At 42.5% G+C, this 21,754-nt stretch overlaps 3 protein-coding genes across 7 annotated transcripts in view; all 3 read right to left on the bottom strand.

The window, feature by feature from the left end:
* Positions 1 to 7,830, bottom strand: part of LOC139368163 (rab11 family-interacting protein 3-like) — a 42,413-nt gene extending 34,583 nt beyond the window's left edge. The window contains exon 1 of one of the 2 annotated variants that reach the window (XM_071106766.1): positions 4,452 to 7,830. In XM_071106766.1, coding sequence (XP_070962867.1) covers positions 4,452 to 6,125 — 1,674 coding nt within the window. In that variant the 5' untranslated portion in view covers positions 6,126 to 7,830. The remainder of the gene's footprint in view (positions 1 to 4,451) is intronic. The other variant, XM_071106765.1, reaches the window with a different exon arrangement.
* Positions 7,831 to 9,495: 1,665 nt separating this feature from the next.
* Positions 9,496 to 14,660, bottom strand: LOC139367507 (2,4-dienoyl CoA reductase 2, peroxisomal). Of its 4 annotated transcripts, none has more exons than XM_071105742.1 (10): positions 14,434 to 14,660; positions 13,730 to 13,850; positions 13,470 to 13,538; positions 12,999 to 13,050; positions 12,756 to 12,891; positions 11,873 to 11,997; positions 11,589 to 11,682; positions 11,282 to 11,386; positions 10,324 to 10,567; positions 9,496 to 9,971 (listed from the first exon to the last, which is right to left on the bottom strand). In XM_071105742.1, exons 2-9 carry the CDS (start codon positions 13,825 to 13,827, stop codon positions 10,347 to 10,349), a joined length of 900 nt encoding a protein of 299 aa, XP_070961843.1. In that variant the 5' UTR covers positions 13,828 to 13,850; positions 14,434 to 14,660; the 3' UTR covers positions 9,496 to 9,971; positions 10,324 to 10,346. The 4 variants fall into 4 exon arrangements, with proteins under 4 accessions (XP_070961843.1, XP_070961841.1, XP_070961845.1 ...); XM_071105740.1 differs by having other exon boundaries at positions 10,379 to 10,567; positions 14,434 to 14,646; XM_071105744.1 differs by having other exon boundaries at positions 13,730 to 13,846; positions 14,434 to 14,642.
* Positions 14,661 to 15,824: 1,164 nt separating this feature from the next.
* LOC139368161 (retinol dehydrogenase 13-like) lies at positions 15,825 to 21,376 on the bottom strand. Its single transcript, XM_071106764.1, has 7 exons — positions 21,175 to 21,376; positions 20,782 to 20,900; positions 18,395 to 18,550; positions 18,107 to 18,211; positions 17,741 to 17,953; positions 17,481 to 17,582; positions 15,825 to 17,293 (listed from the first exon to the last, which is right to left on the bottom strand). Exons 1-7 carry the CDS (start codon positions 21,270 to 21,272, stop codon positions 16,962 to 16,964), a joined length of 1,125 nt encoding a protein of 374 aa, XP_070962865.1. The 5' UTR covers positions 21,273 to 21,376; the 3' UTR covers positions 15,825 to 16,961.
* Between the last annotated feature and the right edge of the window lie 378 nt (positions 21,377 to 21,754).

The raw sequence follows: 21,754 nt of genomic DNA, 5'->3' as shown, positions 1-21,754 counted from the left end.
CTGGTCCCCCATGGGAATCGGCATTGCAAGCGCCATGTTCTACAAACTCATCTTGTTCCATTTTCTCTCCTCCGATCCACACGGTTGCCTGACTGTCACACACACACACATACACACCTCTTCCTGGAATGTTTCCGGGATGGGATTTGCATTCAACTCTGAGGCCCCATTAACGGATTAGGACATCCATGCAAATATCAGATATCTGATATCACACTGTACATGCAATAGCTTCCCTCGTCTGCAACTATCAACGCAGGGAATGTCCTATGCAGACCTATCAGTGTAAAGTTAGCTAGGTTAGATATGAATTATCCTCTGCTCAGACCTACCTGAGAAACGTTTTTAGGTACATGAGAGATTTGCCAAGCGCTTCCACCACAACAAGGAAAATAAAATGATTTGTGAAGCTTACAGGCACAATAAAAATCCACAAGGACAGACTAAATGTACCATATAAAATAAGTTGCTGTAAACAAATTTTATATGCCCATTGCCCACACTGTCATGCTGAACACCACTTTCTATTGATTTTTCATAGGTATATTTTGTTTGTGAAATGGCATCCTTCACATGAATAGTGATGCAGATGCCAGAAAGGCCATTGCATTTCTGCAACCTAGTTACTCAGAAGCTTGTACTACCACCGAGCAAGGAGGGAATAACTAGGCCTAAGTTTGATCTGTATATAGCTAGGCCTAGTCACATGGTCCTTTCACCCGAAACCAAATGGAAAGTTAGGTGGGCTTCGATTGGGTTTTATAGGTCTGTCTATCCTACTGGGTGGAAAATTTGTGTCACTAACTAGGACTATGCCAAACTGTCCTTGAATCGACAAATACAAAACCCACTCATAAGGTCATTAAATAACATTCTTCAAATTCTAGAGATAAGTCTGTCTACTGCTTGCTTACTTTCCTTAATGAAGAACGCAAACCAGTCTAAACCCATCTTTCTCTCTCTAGTCATGATAGGCCAGGCGGACATCTGAGAAGCAATTGAATAAGCTAAGCTGTAAAGGGTGCAAGCTTTCCCACAGCTCATGGAAACCAGACATGCAATACCTCAGCTCAACGAGAGACACTGAGGTAATCAAATCTGCACAACCTGGTTTGCGATCCAAAACAAATCCTTGATAAACATGGATGTCAGGAAAACCACAAGGATACTATGGAGCTACTCGTGGAAGAGGCCACCAGAAACCAAACACCATGGAATAACACAGAGTTAGACTACACCAGCGATCTGGGAGGGTTTCCCAAATGTCATGATGTCATGTTAATTTATCTCGCGCCATAAAAAACAAGATATGGTACTTTGTGGTGATGGTCCAGAGTGAAGCAGTCCCCCCTCCCTCTCAGAAAACAGGGTCGTAGGGAGGTGATGGTACCCTACACATTTCAGCCCCTCTGACTCTGGGGAAATACAACATTCTACTTAAGCCTCCCTAACCACTCAGTCTGGGGAGCCAGAGATACCTATGGGGTGTACAGGAAAAAAACAGGGCTGACAATGGTGTTATGAACTGGGGGAAGAGGATTTAAAGAGACGATTAGTCAGCCAGCAATAGAGCCTGCTAATCTATCCTGTTCCTGTTGCAAAGAAATCACTGTCAAATGTTTTGACTAGGCCTAAATGGTGGTTTGACTCGAGTGACTTGTGTTCACCAACCACTACGCACTAACTTGTATAATGTAGAGTGCATCTGTGCTTAAAATGCCATGGTAAAATCTCAAATCAGGAAAATGAGGTTAACAAAATAGAATGTCTCCTCTGAATGAATTGTGGATAAAGCTATAATGGAAGTTCTTTAATTGCCTAAACCCCCACCACCACCACACATTCCAAGATCTTCCTTTCAGCAACCACATTCAGGGTCAGTCCTAAAATTCTGTTCTAGCCTACAATTGGCAAGATAGGCTAAATGTGCTGAAGTAGGCCTATATGGAATGGTAATCATTGAAAAGATAATTAAATTGCGAATGTGTGTGTCACCAGTTACAATGGTATTTGCATCCAACCTTTCGCCCATTATTTGCAACTGAAAGGTTGGGTGCTTACAGGAAGTAAGGACTACTTGTTATAAACATACTTTTGTGACTGGCACAAAAGGCAAGAATGTTGGACAACAGAGGAATGAACCTGACACCCTTTAAACTTTATTGTTTATGTACTGAGTTTGTGTACATATAACCACATCCAACACCTAGGCCCAGCCATGTCCTCGTAGACAAATAATAAAATTAACTCCATGGCCTTACAGAGAAATAAAGCAGGGTGGATTCGGAGTAAAACCAAAGGACTATGAAAAAAAGCTAAGGGGGAAACTCTAGCCTATACCCACATACAATTATTTTCACAAAAAGGGATGGATGCCAATCAAATTATTTATTTTACACCTTTCACCTCCCAACAGCTGTGGAAGGCATTTTAATGTTTTTCTTTAATTGGCCTCACTTCCTAGCGAAGAAAAACCACAGGGTGTAAAGCAAGATGCTTGGGATGGAGAATGGGTGAAGGTCATAGCTGGGGCAGGCCAGCTATGATATACAGGCCAGCCAATACACATGAGATTATGCAGTACAATGGAGTGAGGTATGTTGCCTATGGGCAGATTTGACCATCTTCGTGGCTTGTTTTGTAGAATAAGAGAGCAGGAGGTACCAGGCCTGTCCTGTCAGAATTAATTTCAGCCCGTAAATTTTCCTTCAGATTTATCACGATTTTCATGCCAAATCCCAGCTATTGAACACTGACCAATGAGAGATTAGGCAAAATATTAATCAAAACAAGGTTAAGAATGAGTGGCAGTGTTGGCCAAATTTATTCTCAAATCCATTGGCCAAAAAGCATTCTCTGGGTTTAACGGGAATAAGTGACCCGAGTTCATCCTCTGATAATTCATTTCAAACCCAAGCTATAGAGCATGAAATTACTCTCAAGCTTTGTCTGATCATGTTTCAATAGTGTGTTCACAAACCATTTGTGACCTATTGTAGCCTACTTTACTGTTATTGCTGATAAATGCAAAGCTGAAGGTTTGTGTTTAGGGTAGCCCAACGGCCGGCAGATGGCGATATTGAGTCAAGAAATGTTACCGTCCAAATGCATATGCAGCCAGTTGTATCCAGTTGTATCCCTCGTGAACCTATTCGTGCAAAAAAAAAAAAAAAAAAAACATTCTCCATTCAGGCTGCATGGGCTTCGATTTCCTCCTTAACCTTTCTTAATGGCGATAAGGCGGGAAAAAAACAGGGGAAATAAGTACTTTACTTATGAAACACCATTTCCATCACCATGCTAGAGTGGCTAAATGTTAATCCCGGATGTGTTGTATCGCGTTCAGCCAATACGGTTGAAACTATCAGACCAAGGGTTTCATCGCATTAGTGGAAACCAAGACTGTTCTCAGGGCAGACCTGGTTGTTGCTAGATATGTTTGAGTCACGCCAGAGACAATTTTTAGCATTTTAGCTAACCCTAACCTAATTCTCCTAACCTGCTGCGAAAAGTCACTTCTGCTAGTCAAAACCGGCAGACCCGCCCTGAGAACAGTCTTAGTTTTCCGCGATACAGCGCTGCGTTAGGTTAACGGTGAAAAAAGACTGCTGCAACTTGATTGGCTGAACACGATACACAACCAGGATTGGCATTTAGCCACCATGGTGGTGAAAAATGGTGATTCACATGGAAAGTTTGCATATTTCCCTTTTTTTACCAGCCTCCTCGCTATTAAATAAAGTTAAGTAGGAAATCTAAGCCAATAGAGAATGTTTTAGGTACGGTCTACGAGGAATACGAATGTATTGCAGGCTGCATACAATGAGTTTGGACGGTAAAAGGACATGACTCAATATCGCCCTCTGCCGGCAAACGCTACGTTTAGGGTTTAAATTATAAAAACATTGCCCGGTGTTCTTCAGTATTGTACACCAAAGTCCAAGTGCTCAGGTTTCCTGGGTTCTATTGCATTTTGGGGTAACATAAATCCCCCCAGTGCGTTCCCTCTTCATGGAAAATAACAAATAAGAGTGTATGCCTATCCCATGTGAGAACATGTTACCTGACGTTTATAAGCTAGGCTCCTCTTACTCAATCTGAAACTAGTTGTAATAATGGCCATTAACAGAGGCCTACCAGTTAGCTTGGCTGCCTAGTCTCTGTTACAAAATAGCCTACAAATTAAAGCCTCTCGCCCTTTGAGGAAACACTGAGGGATGGATTGCAGTTGATGGAATTAACTAAGATTTTACAGGAAGCTCTACAGTAAAGCGGAAAATCAATAGTAAATCATTTAAACAGAATGAGGCTTATGATCTCTAGGTCAACAGGCATGCAGAACCCTTTCAGATGACCAATTCACCATGACCTTACACTCCCTCATGCACTGACAGCGAACTGAATAGCAAAAACAATGCATAGACACAAATTTAAAAAGAGATGCATCTCACCTGGTCAGCCCCATAGGCAGCAGCAAACTCCATAAACTCCTCAATGCGTACAAATCCATCCCCATCCTGGTCCAGAGCGTCAAACACTGCCTTCAGAGGTGATGGGTCTTCCTCTCTCTGATTCACTATGGGGACCATGGAGTCAGACCCCACCATTTTAGAGAGTGACAGCGTCTCTACCGTTTGTTCACTAGTCCATCCAGAGTCAGAAGACAAACCATTCAACTCCAGAACTGGGCAATCAAAACTATCACGTTTGTGACAACCCGTGGTTCCGGCAAACAGGTCCAAGTTTGCCAACCTTTCCCCATCGCGCTGTTCAGTTTGTAAGGCAGGAACACTGTCACCCTGTATAGCCTCAGGTGGTTTCAAGTCCCACGTTTCCTCATCGGGCAGCACGTCTAAGGTCAAGCACTGTTCCAGAGCCATTTCCTCCTCTCCCTCATGTTTGGTAAAATCAAAGATAATTTTGTCTTCCATCAAATCTTGGGGGCCATTCTCCTCGGAGCTGCAGCCACTGGGCAGTTGACCAAGGACCGAAGCATCTCTGTTGGAGAGGAACTTTGGCGACGGGGGTTCAATCGATGGTGAAGAGTTCAGAAGGACGGACGAGTCCCCCTCACCTCTGTGCTCTGATAGAGTCAGGATTGAAGTAGCCAAAGTGTGTTCCTGCTCTGAATCCTCTGCAGGTGATGCACCCGTGCAGGTAGGTGACTCAAGAGGAGTAGGGCAGAGGCTGAGGCTGCTGTCACAGTCAGGAACCTCCAGATCCAGCAAAGGCACAGATCCCACCTGAACCCCTGGAGATTTTCTAGCGCAGTCAGTATGGATGTTGTTGTGTGAGAAGCTGCTCTCAGGTAAACCTTCAGGGGTACTGTTACTAACTGTGGGTAGATCAGTCACAGGTTCCAGGAATAAACCTTTGTCCCCGGTTTCAGGTGACACAGTCTCCCCGCCCTGTAAGGGAGGAGGGAAGCCACTGTCCTCATCCAGTGACAGGAGTAAAAGCTCCTTACTGACACCCTGTGGGTTCACTTCACCTGAAGGGGCAGGGCTGGGGGAGAAGGTGAAGTTTTCAGATGAGAGGTGATCTACCAACAAAGAGGAAGCCTCTGTGTTGGTATCTGGAGTCCTATCTGAAACCTTCACAGGAGAAGGAGGTTCACTGAGGGTTATCAGCTCCTTGTGACTGTTAACAGAGTCTGTGTAATTCACAGGTGGATCTTGCAGGGAATTTAGTTCCTCACACACTGAGTTGTCCCTGAGCAAATCAGTGGTTTTGGAGAATAACAGCCAAGGTAGAGGACTGTCACTTACATTGTTATGTTCCTCAATTTTGTCTTTAAGAGGCGATAACTCTAGAGGTTTGTCCAGGGGAACATCTTGAGAATGATTAGATTGATCTCCCTCCCATGGCAAAATCTTGTCTCCACCAGAGTAACTGGAGGTCCTGAAAAGACTGTCTAAATTTAAGGCGTTCTCCTGGAAAAGCTCTTCCAGGCATAGAGATACATCCTGGTCAACTTTCTGGAAATCCAAAGCTGTCTGACCACCTTTTCTCTGAGGCATTATGGCTCCTTTGTCTGAATCCAAGAGGATGAATCCATGGGAGCTTGTGCCTTCTGGATCCCACTCAGAATGCCCCAGAGGGCTAGACATCAGAGTCTGTTCCATTTAAATAGATAATTCCTGAGCAAATTTGAGAAAGCTTATAATTCCTCTTACATTAAAGTCAAAATCCAATTCTTTCTCAATTTCAATATTGTTATTCTACACATGGTAGTTGATATCCTTGATTAGATCCATAGGCAAATGTTGCATGATGGTAAATAAAAACCTGCCTGTCTAGCTCTGAATTTATGACATCTCAGCACTGTGTAAACACCTTAGTGCTTATAACCAGTGTATTCCCTATATTCATTAATTTGTCTACTTGCCATAATTGTTGATGTTGCCTTAAATTATCCACTACTCATGCATTTACAGTGACTAACCCTGCATTTAAAAAAAAAATGTTGTCAACTAATCCAATGTGCATTTTCAGAAAAATGTATAATTCATTCCATAGAATTATGAACTTTGATGTATACTTTAGAATGCAACATTAATTGGTGACATGTGTCTTAGCAAAATAGCACAGGCTAAATAGAAATGTTCTAAGAACCAAACTATTACTGGGGCAACATGCTAATGTCCATATCGATCCTATTAAATTACTATATTCTAATAGTTAGTATTCTAATTCTATGCCAATGTCATACAGTGACTATGATATTACAAGACATTATGAAGTGACATAACACACAAAAAGATGAGTTCCTGTGATGGTAAGGGAATTGATCAGTTTAGTTTGATAGAAAATGGTCAAACCTGATCAAGGGAATAAGGAAGCAAATGATAAACACGGCGTGCTATATAAATTCACTGTCCCCATCTCCAGCATCATTGGGACGGACTAATTTTAGCTGTCAGTTGCCCCGGTTGTTGTCAAGCATCGTCTTGCTAATACAGCTGACTGCCAAAAAATTCAGTCTGAAAATAAGCAGAACATTGGATTCATGCTATAAATAGGATGCAATAATATCACCAACGTTTAACTACTTTTAACTAGTTAACATGTACTAATATGTGGCACTGCCACTGGGTTATCGACAATTTGGTTTCAAAGTGTGACTGTAGCTAACGTCAACTGGTTAACCAGCTAGCTCGCTAGCTTTTAGCCAATGCGAGATGTTTTAACTTGACAGTGGATTATAATACGCCAACCTTCGAGTAAATAAATAGCTAGCTTGCTAACTTAGTTAGCTAGCAACGCTGAACTCCATGTAAAGCATGCCAATGCTTGCAGACTGACAATAACATGTTTGGCAATATTAACATTGATTTAACGCGAAGGCGTCCGAGCATCCCTATATTATCCTGAAGGAAGCTCGAGCTAGTTAGCTTGTTAACTAGCTAGCTAACGAGCCAATTCGTCAGCCCTTGATTCTGAAGCAAAATTAGACTGAATATGAAGACCTTCAGCTAATTTCCTTTTCCCATTTAAGTCAGTTTATTCGTTCTGACGATAATTTTCATTTACATCCGCGTTTTGTGTTTTTATCCAGACGTTTCGGATCCAACAATCATCCACCTGTGTCAGGAACAAATTCAGTCCGCTTGCTTAAAATTTCTTCAGCTTCTCCCGGCCTCCCGAAATGTATTTACCATCCTAACGCTCTCCAAAGACATGATTATCCGTCTGAAGATGCTTATGTATGTGTCAAACATACAAAATATGTTGCCACATTTCTAAACCGTGATTACAGCACTGAGGTATAACGATATAAAGGAGCGCAGAGGCCGTTCACACTGTCATCAGCATCAGCAGCAAATACCCGGCCCTTGCCATCCCTCAGCCGCATACAGCGGTGACGTTTCACGCACGCGCACAGAACGAACCGCAGTCCAAAATGCGATGCAAAATACCTGTGTAGGCTTTTGATTGCATTGTTTAACCATTGTTTATTTCATATACTATATATACAAAAGTATGTGGACAACCCTTAAAGTGAGTGGATTCAACTATTTCAGCCATACCCATTGCTGACAGGTGTATGAACTCGAGCACTCAGCCATGCAATCTCCATAGCCAAACATTGGCAGTAGAATGGCCTTACTTAAGAGCTTAAGAGCTGTCACACAACGGCTGTGTGCGGAAGCACTTAGCTTGTAAAAAATCAGTCTGTTCTCGGTTGCAACACTCACTAAAGAGTTCCAAACTGTCTCTAGAAGCAACGTCAGTACAATAACTGTTAATCGGGAGCTTCATGAAATGGACTTCCATGGCCGAGCAGCCATACACAAGCCTAAGATCACCATGCGCAATGCCAAGCATTGGCTGGAGTGGTGTAAAGCTCACTGCCATTGGACTCTGGAGCAGTGGAAATGCATTCTCTGGAGTATCACGCTTCACCATCTGACAGTCCGACTGACAAATCTGGGTTTGGTGGATGCTACCTGCCCCAATGTATGGTGCCAACTTTAAAGTTTGGAGGAGGAGGGATAATGGTCTGGGGTTGTTTTTCATGGTTCGGGTTAGGCCCCTTACTTCCAGTGAAGGGATCTCTTAACGTTAAAGCACACAATGACATTCTGGACAATTCTGTGCTTCTAACATTGTGGCAACAGTTTGGGGAAGGCCCTTTCCTGTTTCAGAATGACAATGCCCCCATGCACAAAGTGAGGTCCATACAGAAATGTTTTTTTGAGATTGGTGTAGAAGAACTTGACTGGCCTGCAGAGCCCTGACCTCAACCCCATCGAACACCTTTGGGATGAATTGGAACACTGACTGCGAGTCAGGCCTAATCGCCCAACATCAGTGCCCGACCTCACTAAAGCTCTGAATGGAAGCAAGTCTCCACAGCAATGTTCCAACGTTTAGTGGAAAGCCTTCCCAGAATAGTGGAGGCTGTTATAGCAGCAAAGGGATGACCAACTCCATATTAATTCCCATGATTTTGGAATGAGATGTTCCACGAGCAGGTGTCCACATACCTTTGGTAATGTAGTGTATTTTTACATCCATGGCCATGCATATTCTCCAAAAGACTTCAACTAGCACCAACAGTGATTGTGAGTGGTACCCAGCCTTTCTCATGTAGGCAATAGATTAAATGTTCTTGGTTTTCTTGGGCTTTGTTTAGCATAATAATGGTGAACGAATAATGTAAAGGGTATATTGGCAAGTTTAACATCTTAGCAACACAACACACATTGAATCCAAAGCAAAGGTCCCAATTTGTACTGCATTGTACGTTGGCGCCCCCCTCTGGCAGATTTTAGTCAATGCATATTAATAATGTATTATCTTTCTGGCTATACTATTGGTGTTACTGTTTCATTCGCCATTTATCTAGAACAATATGGTCATACAGTAGGGCATGCTATGTGAAAACTCAGTGTTTGCTTGGAGGAGTCATTTTGAATACTCAAGTTCAGTACATGTATGATGAGGTTAGAAAAGTGTTGTGATGTTTGAAATGGAGGCAGAGTTTTTAAATGTCATTATGTCAAGGTTTATTAGGAACATTTCTGGACATTGTGTATGGAAATTGTAAGTGCTTTACAATGTAATTTCAACAACTAGCCTACATGATTCAACAACTACAGAAGGCGATTTTACTAATCACGTTCATCAACATATTGATTCTTAATCCAAAGTAGTTATTGTATTTAGTAATTACAATTTTTTTAAATGGTGTGGATTAACTCATTATCCAACGCTTGAAACATGATTGGGCCAATCTATCCCGTTTTCAACATGTGGCTGTGATGTGTCTTTTTAGGTCAATCATTTCCAGTCAATATTTGTGTTTACCTCCTATTGTCCACTTAACCACTATCAGCTATGGTAGCTTTCCAGTCTCAAAGAACATACATGGCAAATCCATTGATTTATATTTAGCAGATTATTCAAAATCTGCCACTTCTTCTTCACCATCTACTTGTCTCTCTTCAGTTCAGCTGACCAATAGCCTGAAAGCAAAATAAACACAATTTAAAATGAAGACAGTATCTGCATATCAAATAATAAGTTGATGCTTCTCTATCTAAAGTATCCTTAGGCGAAAGGCCACAGAAGAAAATGAAACACAAGCCAGACAAATTAAGCAATCAGTTATGCCCAACTCAGGGCAAAACACTACCCCTATAACTATGCCACTTTACTCCAATCAATCAATCAAATTTGACATCAGCCGATGTCACAAAGTGCAGAATAATATTTTTTCTAGATTAAAGATAAATGCACTCTACTTATCCACAACACACTTCACAACGTCCTCTTCCCCTACACCTACAGCTGCACCTCCTTCCCTGTACTACACACCTGGGACGGGGAGAGGGGCCGTGTCAGAGTTTAGCAGACTGAGAGGAAGCTATACCGAGCAGCATGGACACGTCATTGGCTGAGGTGAGCCAGCTCCCGCCGTCAGCCACCATGATGTGGCCCGTCACATAGGAGGAGGCGCGGCTGGCCAGGAACAGCACGCTGTGGGCCATCTCAGTCTTGTTGCCTGCCCGCTGCAGCGGAATGGATGAGAAGGCGCCCATGCTGTCTGCTCTGTTGCCACCTGAAGACAAGAGGGGAGGGGAGGGTGAGAACAAGTATTTGGGGCAAAGAAAAATGAGACTGAAGAGGACTTAATTTAGTTTACCTCTTTTTTTTATATATGGTATCGTGGTATCCAATTGTTAGTAATTACTATATCTTGTCTCATCGCTACAACTCCCGTACAGGCTCGGGAGAGACGAAGGTCGAAAGCCATGCGTCCTCCGAAACACAACCCAACCAAGCTGCACAGCGAGCATCCAACCTGGAAGCCAGCTGCACCAATGTGTCGGAGGAAACACCGTGCACCTGGCTACCTTGGTTGGCGCACACTGCACCCAGCCCGCCACAGGAGTCGCTGGTGCGCGATGAGACAATGATATCCCTACCGGCCAAACCCTCCCTAACCCGGACGACGCTAGGCCAATTGTCGCGGCTGGCTGCGATAGAGCCTGGGCACAAACCCAGAGTCTCTGGTGGCACTGCAGTGCCCTAGACCACTGCGCCACCCGGGAAGCCCCTAAGGCTCTGCTGTTGATAACTTTGACCTCACTAGCATAGAAATAACACAGAATTACCCAGATCTACTTAAGTGAAACATACTTCATTAAAAGGTAGAGAGGAGTGGCAAGACTTATCACTAAAAAGTATGTGTGGCCATGTGTGAGTTTGGCTCACGGCTTAATCAATCCAAACATGTTTATCAAATCACAGCCAGGCAGCCACAGATCCTTACCCAGTCTATGGAAGCCCTCTGTCCCAGAAATAGGACCTGGTGCCAGGGTGTTAACCCTTACCCCACTTGGTCCCCATTCAACAGCCAGGTGCTTGGTCATGGCATCTGAGGGAGAGAGACGTGAAAAGAAAAAGAGTAGTGGGATGAATAAAGAGAGGGGAAGTTGTTAGTGGGCTTGCTGTTATATCTGAGAAATAGTGCTGACTCACCAAAAGACTACAGCTACTTCTACCAAATACATAGAACCACATAAAAACACAACAATATAGTTACAATCATAGAGTTATAACACTGTAATGTTTCTTACCGTTGGCAGCCTTGGCAGAGCCAGCATGCACCTGGAGAGCCTGACCCCTGTAGCCGAGGGTGGCAGAGATGTTTACAATGGCACCCCCGTGGTCCTGAACACAAACATCAGACATGATCAAGTCTATCTATCCATACATTTTCCCAGAAGTATGACTATCTGAGGTAATAGCACAACAATGAAAAACAAACAGGAATATCCATGCAAGTCATGTGAAAAGGTAGGTAGTTAGATTGAAAGAAATTGATTGAAAAATCTCAGTGCATACTGAGAGTGTACCGTACCTTGAACCACTTCTCATAGACCACCTTGCTGGTGTTAAATGTACCCATGGTGTCAATCTCCAGGACTGTCTTGAAGGCATTGAAGGAGAGGGAGATTGCAGGGCACAGGAAGTTTCCAGCAGCATCTATAAAATAAAATAGATCGCTAGACAGTTCCTTACATATTTTATTTACATTCATTTATTTATTTAACCTTTTTTTAACCAGGTAGGCTAGTTGAGAACAAGTTCTCATTTACAACTGCGACCTGGCCAAGATAAAGCAGAGCAGTTTGACATATACAACAACACAGAGTTACACATGGAGTAAAACAAACATACAGTCAATAATACAGTAGAAAAAAGTCCGCTTGCTTAAAGCTAGTGAGGGAGATAAGTGTTTCCAGTTTCAGAGACTTTTGTAGTTCGTTCCAGTCATTGGCAGCAGAGAACTGGAAGGAGAGGCGGCCAAAGGAAGAATTGGTTTTGGGGGTGACCAGAGAGATATACCTATTTCAAACAACCAACGTTAACACATTTCCATTCAAAATTGGGTATTAAAAAGAAAATGTACAAATGTAAAGAAAGACTGAGATTGAAATGTTGTGAAATGCAAGTTGCAAGTTATAAACGTAACAAAAACGATAAAAGCCAGAACAGATGATGACTTTGTGATCTGAAACAGGCCTATATGATAACAGTTGATAAAGAGAGATTGACATTGCTTGAGAAAATGTCATAATTTAAACAAAATCACACTGCTTTCACCGCGACATGGCTTCATTAAAATCAATGTCGCACACAATTTCACAGCAGAGCCCATTTCATTTCCCCCCCATACCTACAATGTTATTGTATGGGTGCATGTGCATGTCTGTCTGTGCACACGTGTGTGTTCTACATACTATTAATGAGGATATCAATCCTGCCCAGCTCTTTCAGCGTCTCGTCCACGGCAGCGGAGATGGTCTGGGGCTGTCGCACGTCAATGGGCAGAGGGAGACAGCGGCGTCCCGTCGCTGCCATCAGCTTCTTAGCAGCCTGGAAGAAAACATAGACGAGACATCAGCATGATAAATCTACATTTATTCAACATTTAATCAACATCGTTTTTGTTTGGTCTACTACACGATATAAGGGTAGCAGACCTCTGTCAGCTTTTCCAAGTTTCTGCTGGCAATCACTGTGTCACAGCCGTGCCTGAAAGAGATGACAGGTGAGAGGTTAGGGGTGAGGTGCAAGGTGTTCCGTGTGTGATGACATGCGGCATAAGGTTTTAGTTGCCTCTAATGGTGGTTTGCGGATGACACAAGGACGCTATAGGTAGAGCACAGTGGCATAAGGTGAGCAGTCCCAGGTGTAGGCAGGGTAAAAGCCAAGGGAATGTGATAGATGAGGGGTGAGGGGTGCAGGGACATGTCAAGTGAAAAGTGCAAGGTTAAGGCTGAGATCATGTGATGTACCAGGAAGCCAAACGTGACCGATGCATCATTCAAGGTCTTAGGTGAAGAGTAACATGCTCTATAGGTAAAAGATAGGCAGTGATAACCCAGCCAGAGGGTTAAAGTACAGTCTCAGGGAGCATGGACTAGTACGTCAAGAGACTCCAGGTACAGTACCTCATGAGCACTTCAGCTATGCGCAGTCCAATTCCTGTTCCCCCTCCAGTTATGAACGCCACTTGGTCTCTGTGAAAAGATATTGTTAAAAAATGATGTACGGTACCAGTATTATACAGAGTGCCCTATGTCATCTTTTCCTATTACATCACTTAAGGTAATAACATTTCCCTATAAAATCTACTGGCCATTGCTTTTGTTCCAAATGACAATGCACAGTTCAAGTACAGTTGGTACGTTAAGGTTGTATTTGCACTTACTTGAGTAAATCTGGACTGTAAATGTGAGTGTATGAAGTCATGCAGTCATCTGTGTCTACATCCTCAGGCAAATCTCTCACCCTCTGTGGCTCTGCCATACCGATGTTCCAAAGGTGCCTGGCTGGAACAAAAATATACATTTATTACACTTCTAAGGCACACTTTGCGCTATGTAGCAATCGCTGGGACATATGCTGCATTGCAGACTGCAGCGGAAGATGCATGGAAGAATTTAAAGTTGACAAAGTAAAGTCAAAGATTTTTTTATAACCCAAAGATAGACCACAGCCAATCGTTTCCAATGGTAGAAAATTAATCATAGTCGGCAGAACAAGCACGAACTAACGAGATCCTATTGGCGCGTTCTAGCATGTATTTGCATATTTCAGTTAGGGAACGCTTAGCCTGAATCTCAATTCGCCCTTGCACTTACAAAACAACACAATTTTTTTTGAAACTTTGGCAAAAAGTACTATGTTCGTAACATATTTTAGTTTTGGGAACAGAAAACTGTATTGAGATCAAACGTTTCATCGATGAGGAAATTTGCAGAATCTCGCTCCGTCTTCTCCCACTGCCGGCCACTGGGCTTCCTCTCATCACCATATTTGGTGTTGAGTGGAAACACCAACCGGATGCTTCAGATTTCTACATCCGGTAAAACATCTGGCTCATTGTTCTCTCTATGGCAAAGTTGCACTCACCGACAGTGTTGTGTTTTTCCTGTTGTAGCTTCTCCTCTGTAATGACACCGCCTCACAAACGTCTCTTGACGACCAAATGCACTCTGTTGCAGATTAACTTCACAAATTGCGACCGAAGACGTTTACAAATTCACTAAATTGTCAAACAGCAAATTTGCTCTCTGGTCATGAAAATACTGTACCTTGAACCAATTTTTTTGTGAAACGACAAGTGCATTTTGGGATATGTAGTTCAAGAGGGTCTGTTCAAGAGCGCAAACGTCATACTCATGCTGTCATCCATGCAGAGGATAGAAAATGTGTTCTTTGCTTATTCATAAAAATACTGGGATAGAATATCTAGTGTTGTTTTTTTCTGTTGAGATGCTTAAACTATACTATATATATATATATATATATATATATATATGTAACATGCAATAATTTCAACAATTTTACTGAGTTACATTTCATATAGGGAAATCAGCCAATTGAAATTAATTCATTAGGTTCTAATTTATCAGTTTCCCCTGACTGGGCAGGGGTGCAGCCATGGGTGGGCTTGGGAGGGCAGTCTGAAGTGCTCGTGTGCAATAGTCTGTGAAGTGCCCTTGCACTACTAAACAACACCATAAAAAAAAAAACTTTGCCAAAAATTAAAGTCTACTAAACACATTTCCCATGACTGGACAGGGACGCAGCCATGGGTGTTAGTTTTTTCCACAACCTTCAGATAAGATACAGAAACAAAAAGGTCATTGTTTTCATTGTCAAAGGTGTTTCCATTACACCATATTCTAGGTGGCCATTAAAGAATATGATTTTGTTTTTTATAATCTAAATGTATCTGTGCATGTTTAGGGAGAGCAATAACAGTGTCTCTTTTATGGCCCTTCACAACCATATGTTAAAGTCTTTCTGGTATTCCACTTTACAAAACATTACCTGCTTTTTCAAATCAGAGGGATGTTGAAAAACCCTTGATCTCCTATTACCCTCAGCTTTTTAGGGTGGCACCAGGGAGTGTCATTGCTGGTAAACTGACACCAGATTTGGCTGGTGAACGGTATTAGTTTCCAGGGATCGATGCTCATCAGAGTACATTCAGATGGTGGATGTCTTTCTCTCAATCTGAATTTAGGGATTTTATTGACAGGAAGAGCCCTGTGAAATAGATCCCTCAGATAGTTCAGGGCTAATATATCCAAAGCACTTAGGCTGTGTGTATGCCAACAGTATCCATTAATGCAGGCCAGCCTGGACAGTTTCATCAACAGTTTTTTGACTCCAGATAGTGAGGTGATGTGTTGTTATAAAGCAACAATGTAGCTACAGGAAAACATCAAGGCATGTAAGTAACATATTTTTGGTGAGACGCAGTCAAAGCTTGCAGAAGCTCTGTGTGTGTGGGGGGGGGTTAAGAAATGTTTTATTTGGTCTCCATTTTCTTCATTACATAAGTGGTCAAAATGTGTTGCCCTCATAGTTTGATAGCTCACCACCAGGTGGTGGTAATTGGCAGATTATAGTTTTTAAAACACTAGCAAAGCCTGTAGAATGCTAACCCTCTTCCTCACAAACGATTAATAATACATAAACCAGCCCTAACAAACATGACAGGGTTAAAGCATAAATACAGCTCCAGATTCCACAGTATGTGCTTATCTTAATCATGTCTTGTGGGAGAAATCCGAGAATATATATATTTTTTTAAAGTTTGGGATCTATAATGCGACTCTAGGTATCTCATTATTGCATTTCCACTTTTCTGATTCACTCTAGTATTGTTAGATTAGCTCAGTGAATAATAGTATAATCAATGATAAGCAACTGCTTCTCCCGAGTGGTGCAGTGGTCTAAGGCACTGCATCTCAGTGCAAGAGGTGTCACTACAGTCCCAGGGTCGAATCCAGGCTGTATCACATCTAGCTGTGATTGGGAGTCCCATTGGACGGCACTCAATTGGCCCATGGTCGTCCGGAGAAGGCCGTCACTGTAAATTAGAATTTTTCTTAACCGACTTGCCTAGTTAAATAAATGTTAAAAATGTAAAAAATAATATGACATTTCCCTTGAGCCTCGTCATGGCCAGATGAGGCAACATTATACTTTACAATACATGCAATGAACTTGAGCCTGTGTGTTCAGTTCATAACACATTACAACTGTTTTAATAACAGTGATTTCCATCTCCTTCTGTCTCAGAGTATCTGGGCATGAAAGGTTTCCATAATTATTCATTCAAATATAACTTGACATTCATTGGTTGGAATGAAAACCTGCTCCCTCTGGAACCTACTGTAAGCCAACACTCACTGTGCTGTTGGACAAGTCACTCCTGTATCATTGCCTCGATAACATCTCCAGATGTATGGGCATTGGACAAGCAGGTGAAATCAAGCATTAGTCTGTAGCATATGCATATGTCTCACGAGCCATAATCGAAATCTCCAGCTAGCTCCGATTTCATATTGTACATGCTCTTGTCAAGAGAAAATGGCGCCTATGCAAAGTCAACCGTTCACTGTGACTTCTTTCCATATCAGGGCTCATACTCCAGGGTTCATTCCTGTTTGCTCAATCGCTGACAGTGAGTGCTTGGCTATGATCTTTGTGTCTGGGTCTGTGCTGGGCTTCTCTTGGGCCCTATTTGAAGCTGGCACTGCTGCTGATGCTGCCTGCTCCAGCCCCATCAGCCTGGCACTGGCCTCCCACAGCCTCCGGGACACCTCCTGGTCGAGGGCCTTGGGTGCTGGCTCCTTCTCTATCATGACGTCGTAGTAGCAGCCCGTAACCCCCGCCAACTCCTCGGCCACGGCCAGATAGACACTAGGCTGTGCCCCCAGCTCTGGCCCCTTCACCAGGAGGGTGAAGAACGGACCTGCAGGGAGAGGCAGAGACATTAGGGGTCATTTGAAGCCTTTTGTGAATAACTTTTCCTGAGAGATTGGGAGCTTCAACTATGACCTACTGAGCCTATTAATCTAAACTGATATGATGGTTTAGCAAACATTTTCACGTGAGTGGATCTCCAAGTGTAATAGACAATGAGAAGGCGGCGGACTCACTGAGCACTGAGCTGGAGAACTGCGATTGGTGGAGGCCAGTGTGTCTCCCCAGCTCTGTGGCAACAACCCCGGGATGTAGGCAATTCACAGTGACCCCAGTACCTGTCACAACAAAGATTAACAACACAGTAATCAATACTGTAATCAATGGAAAATACAAACTCAACAACACAAAAATAACAAACCTACCCAAACAGAGGACAAACCTATCCACCCACACAGAGAACACACACACACATACACAGAGCTACTGGACTTACCTTCTAGCCTTTGGGCCAGTTCTCTTGTGAATAGAACGTTGGCGAGTTTGCTTTGGCAGTAGGCCCGTTTGGTGTCAAACTTCTTATTGTCCCAGTTGAGGTCGTTGAAATCGATCTCCCCGACGATGTGGGCGAGAGAGGTCAGGTTGACTACTCTGCTAGGGGCAGAGTCCTTCAGCTTTTCCAGCAGCAGATTGGTCAGCAAGAAGTGACCTGAAGAAACAGAGGAACACAGTAACATGAACATATGACAATGCCCATATTCTCCTATATTATAGCTATGTATTTCTAATACAATGTAAAGCAACAGTACGAAATAAAACCCTGCAGAAAGTGCACACTACTTGGGAGTATTCAGGAACATACCTAAATGGTTCACTCCAAACTGAATGTCAAACCCATCCTCTGTCTTCCCTGCTGGACATCTCATTACGCCTGCATTGTTTATCAGCACATCCACATGCTTTTCCTCTGCAATGACATGAAGAAAACACACACAGAGAGAGACACAGAGAGAAACACAGAGAGAAAGAGAGAGAGAGAGAGACACACACCACTGTCTGAGAATAGGGTGTAGCTCAACTCATAAAGTGGCCTTTACTTCCAATGGGTCTCATTTGAGTTGATGTCTCTCCAGTGCGTATTTTAACTGACCTTGGTTGACTCTCTCTGCAAACTGGCGGATGGATTTGATGGAGGCCAGGTCTATGTGGCGTGCGTAAACATGAGGATTCAGTGTCTGCCCCCGGATCTCTTTGGCAGCCACCTCACATTTCTCCATATCCCTGCACCCCATAATGATTCGACCACCTGATTGGATGGAAAAGGATAGGAAATGGGAAAGAGTAGCTACATTTGAAGTCGGAAGTTTACATACACTTACGTTGGATTCATTAAAACTCATTTTTCAACCACTCCACAAATTTCTTGTCAACAAACTATAGTTTTAGCAAGTCGGTTAGGACATCTACTTTGTGCATGACAAGTCATTTTTCCAACAATTGTTTACAGACAGATTATTTCACTTATAATTCACTGTATCACAATTCCGGTGGGTCAGAAGTTTATATGCACTAAGTTGACTGTGCCTTTAAACAGCTTGGAAAATTCCAGAAAATTATGTCATGGCTTTAGAAGCTTCTGATAGGCTAATCGACATAATTTGAGTCAATTAGCGGTGTACCTGTGGATGTATTCAAGGCCTACCTTCAAACGCAGTGCCTCTTTGCTTGACATCATGGGAAAATCAAAAGAAATCAGCCAAGACTATAGAAAAAAAATTGTAGACCTCCACAAGTCTGGTTCATCCTTGGGAGCAATTTCCAAATGCCTGAAGGTACTACGTTCATCTGTACAAACAATAGTACGCAAGTATAAACACCATGGGACCACGCAGCCGTCATACCGCTCAGGAAGGAGACGCGTTCTGTCTCCTAGAGATGAACATACTTTGGTGCGAAAAGTGCAAATCATTACTAGAACAACAGCAAAGGACCTTGTGAAGATGCTGGAGGAAACAGCTACAAAAGTATCTATATCCACAGTAAAACGAGTCATATATAGATATAACCTTCCTCGCACAGCAAGGAAGAAGCCACTGCTCCAAAACTGCATTAAAAAAGCCAGACTATGGTTTGCAACTGCACATGATCATCGTTATGTTTGGAGGAAAAAGGGGGAAGCTTGCAAGCCGCAGAACAGCATCCCAACTGTGAAGCACGGGGGTGGCAGCATCATGTTGTGGGGGTGCTTTGCTGCAGGAGGGACTGGTGCACTTCACAAAATAGATAGCATCGTGAGGTAGGGAAATTATGTGGATATATTGAAGCAACATCTCAAGACATCAGTAAGGAAGTTAAAACTTGGTCACAAATGGGTCTATCAAATGGACAATGACCTCAAGCATACTTCCAAAGTTGTGGCAAAATGGCTTAAGGACAAAAAAGTCAAGGTATTGGAGTGGCCAACACAAAGCCCTGACCTCAATCTCATATACAATTTGTGGGCAGAACTGAAAAAGTGTGTGCGAGCAAAGAACCTACAAACCTGACTCAGTTACACCAGCTCTGTCAGGAGGAATGGGCCAAAATTCCTCCAACTTATTGTGGGACGCTTGTGAAAGGATACCCAAAACGTTTGACCCAAGTTAAACAATTTAAAGGCAATGCTACCAAATACTAATTGAGTGCATGTAAACTTCTGACCCACTGGGAATGTGATGAAAGAAATAAAAGCTGAAATAAATCACTCTACTATTATTCTGAAATTTCACATTCTTCAAATAAAGTGGTGATCCTAACTGGCCTAAGACAGGGAATTGTCACTTAGATTAAATGTCAGGAATTGTGAAAAACTGAGTTTAAATGTATTTGGCTAAGGTGTATGTAAACTTCCGACTTCAACTGTAGGTAACTCATAATTAATACTAAGGTCGTTCTGGCTGTTTTCTCAAGCAATTATGGTTGCTTGAATTACTTGTAACAACTAGGCAATCACACAATAGTAAAGACAAACATTACATAATAATAGTAAAACTATAATAATAGCCATTGTGTCACGTTCTGACCTTAGTTCCTTTGTTTTGTCTTAGTATGGTCAGGGCATGAGTCGGGGTGGGCAGTCTGTTTGTTTTTCTATGTTGGTTTCTGTGTTCTCAATCAGAGGCAGGTGTCGTTAGTTGTCTCTGATTGAGAATCATACTTAGATAGCCTTTTTCCACCTGTGTTTCGTGGGTGTTTATTTTCTGTCTTTGTGTATGTCGCCAGACAGGACTGTTTCGGTTTTCGTTCGGTCACTTTGTTTTTGTATTTCAGTGTTAAGTTTGCTTAATTAAATATTACATCATGAACACTTACCACGCTGCAAATTGATCCTCCTATCCTTCTCGCTACTCCTCCTCAGAAGAGGAGGACGAGATCCCTTACACAGTGACCAAAATGGAATATAATTGCATTGTCTAAATATGCGCTCTAGCCTACTAATAAGCCCTTGCGTAAAATAAGTGGTTAGTTGTCGCTATGATGTAGCCAAATTCTCTGTACCTCTCTTGGCCAGTTCTTTGGCTGTCTCTTTACCAATCCCAGTGTTGGCTCCTGTTATGACCACGGTCTTCCCTGGAATTTTAGCCTTACTGGGACAAGGGCCTCCAGTAACATGGTTCCTATGGGGAGAATGACACAATTATAATTCAGAGTGACACACAAGCTGTTAGAGATGGTTTAGAAAGGTTTTGGCTACACATTACAACATGCAATGTTAAATAGCACACTGTGCATTATATATCTTTAACTGTGACACTGGCAGTTTCATTACATCAAACCCCTGATGGATTGGGGAGCTTTGTCATAAGACTACAGAAGCATCAGCGGATGGCAAAAGGTATAGTTGTTAGGATTCTTCTAGCTTTTTGAGAAGGAATTTCTTTGGCGACTCACTTCAATAAAACAGCGGACCCAAACACTGTTCCAAAGACCGAGACGGGCAGAATATATTTGCTCATCGTTTTTCGAAGCTTTACACACACAAATAACATAAGACAGGTTATAAAACTGCGAACAAACAGGAGACTTTCATAATATCCTCATGGACAAGGTTAAAGGCGCACGGTAATACACGTCAACCAGTTCACAGGCGTCTGACCAATCACAACGAAAACATTCGCCAATAGCATTATGGGACTTATAGTGTAATACTTTTTTAAAATTATAACTGCGTTACTATCTTGTACGACAAAATGTTGAAAGTGCTATGGAGAGAAATAGTAATTACGTATTTTTGTAGGCACTAACTCCACAATGGTCAGTTGGACAAAGCTTATGGGGAATTTAATGGCGTTTTGTAGGATAAACCCCCGAAATGAAGGTCTGTGGTCAACACAGGCTTAGGAGATCTTATACATTTTGTTCTATGACATAATCTTCATCAGCTAGAGAGGAAGAGGAAGAGCGAGGCCCAATTCAGCGGAGATGCATCCACCAATCCAAAGAAAGGATAGGCAGGAACTAGACAGCCCAT

Source organism: Oncorhynchus clarkii, chromosome 16, assembly GCF_045791955.1.
Source record: "Oncorhynchus clarkii lewisi isolate Uvic-CL-2024 chromosome 16, UVic_Ocla_1.0, whole genome shotgun sequence".
Classification (NCBI taxonomy): Eukaryota; Metazoa; Chordata; class Actinopteri; order Salmoniformes; family Salmonidae; genus Oncorhynchus; species Oncorhynchus clarkii.
The sequence above is the reverse complement of the archived record's forward strand: the minus strand, read 5'-3'. Positions and strand labels throughout refer to the sequence as shown.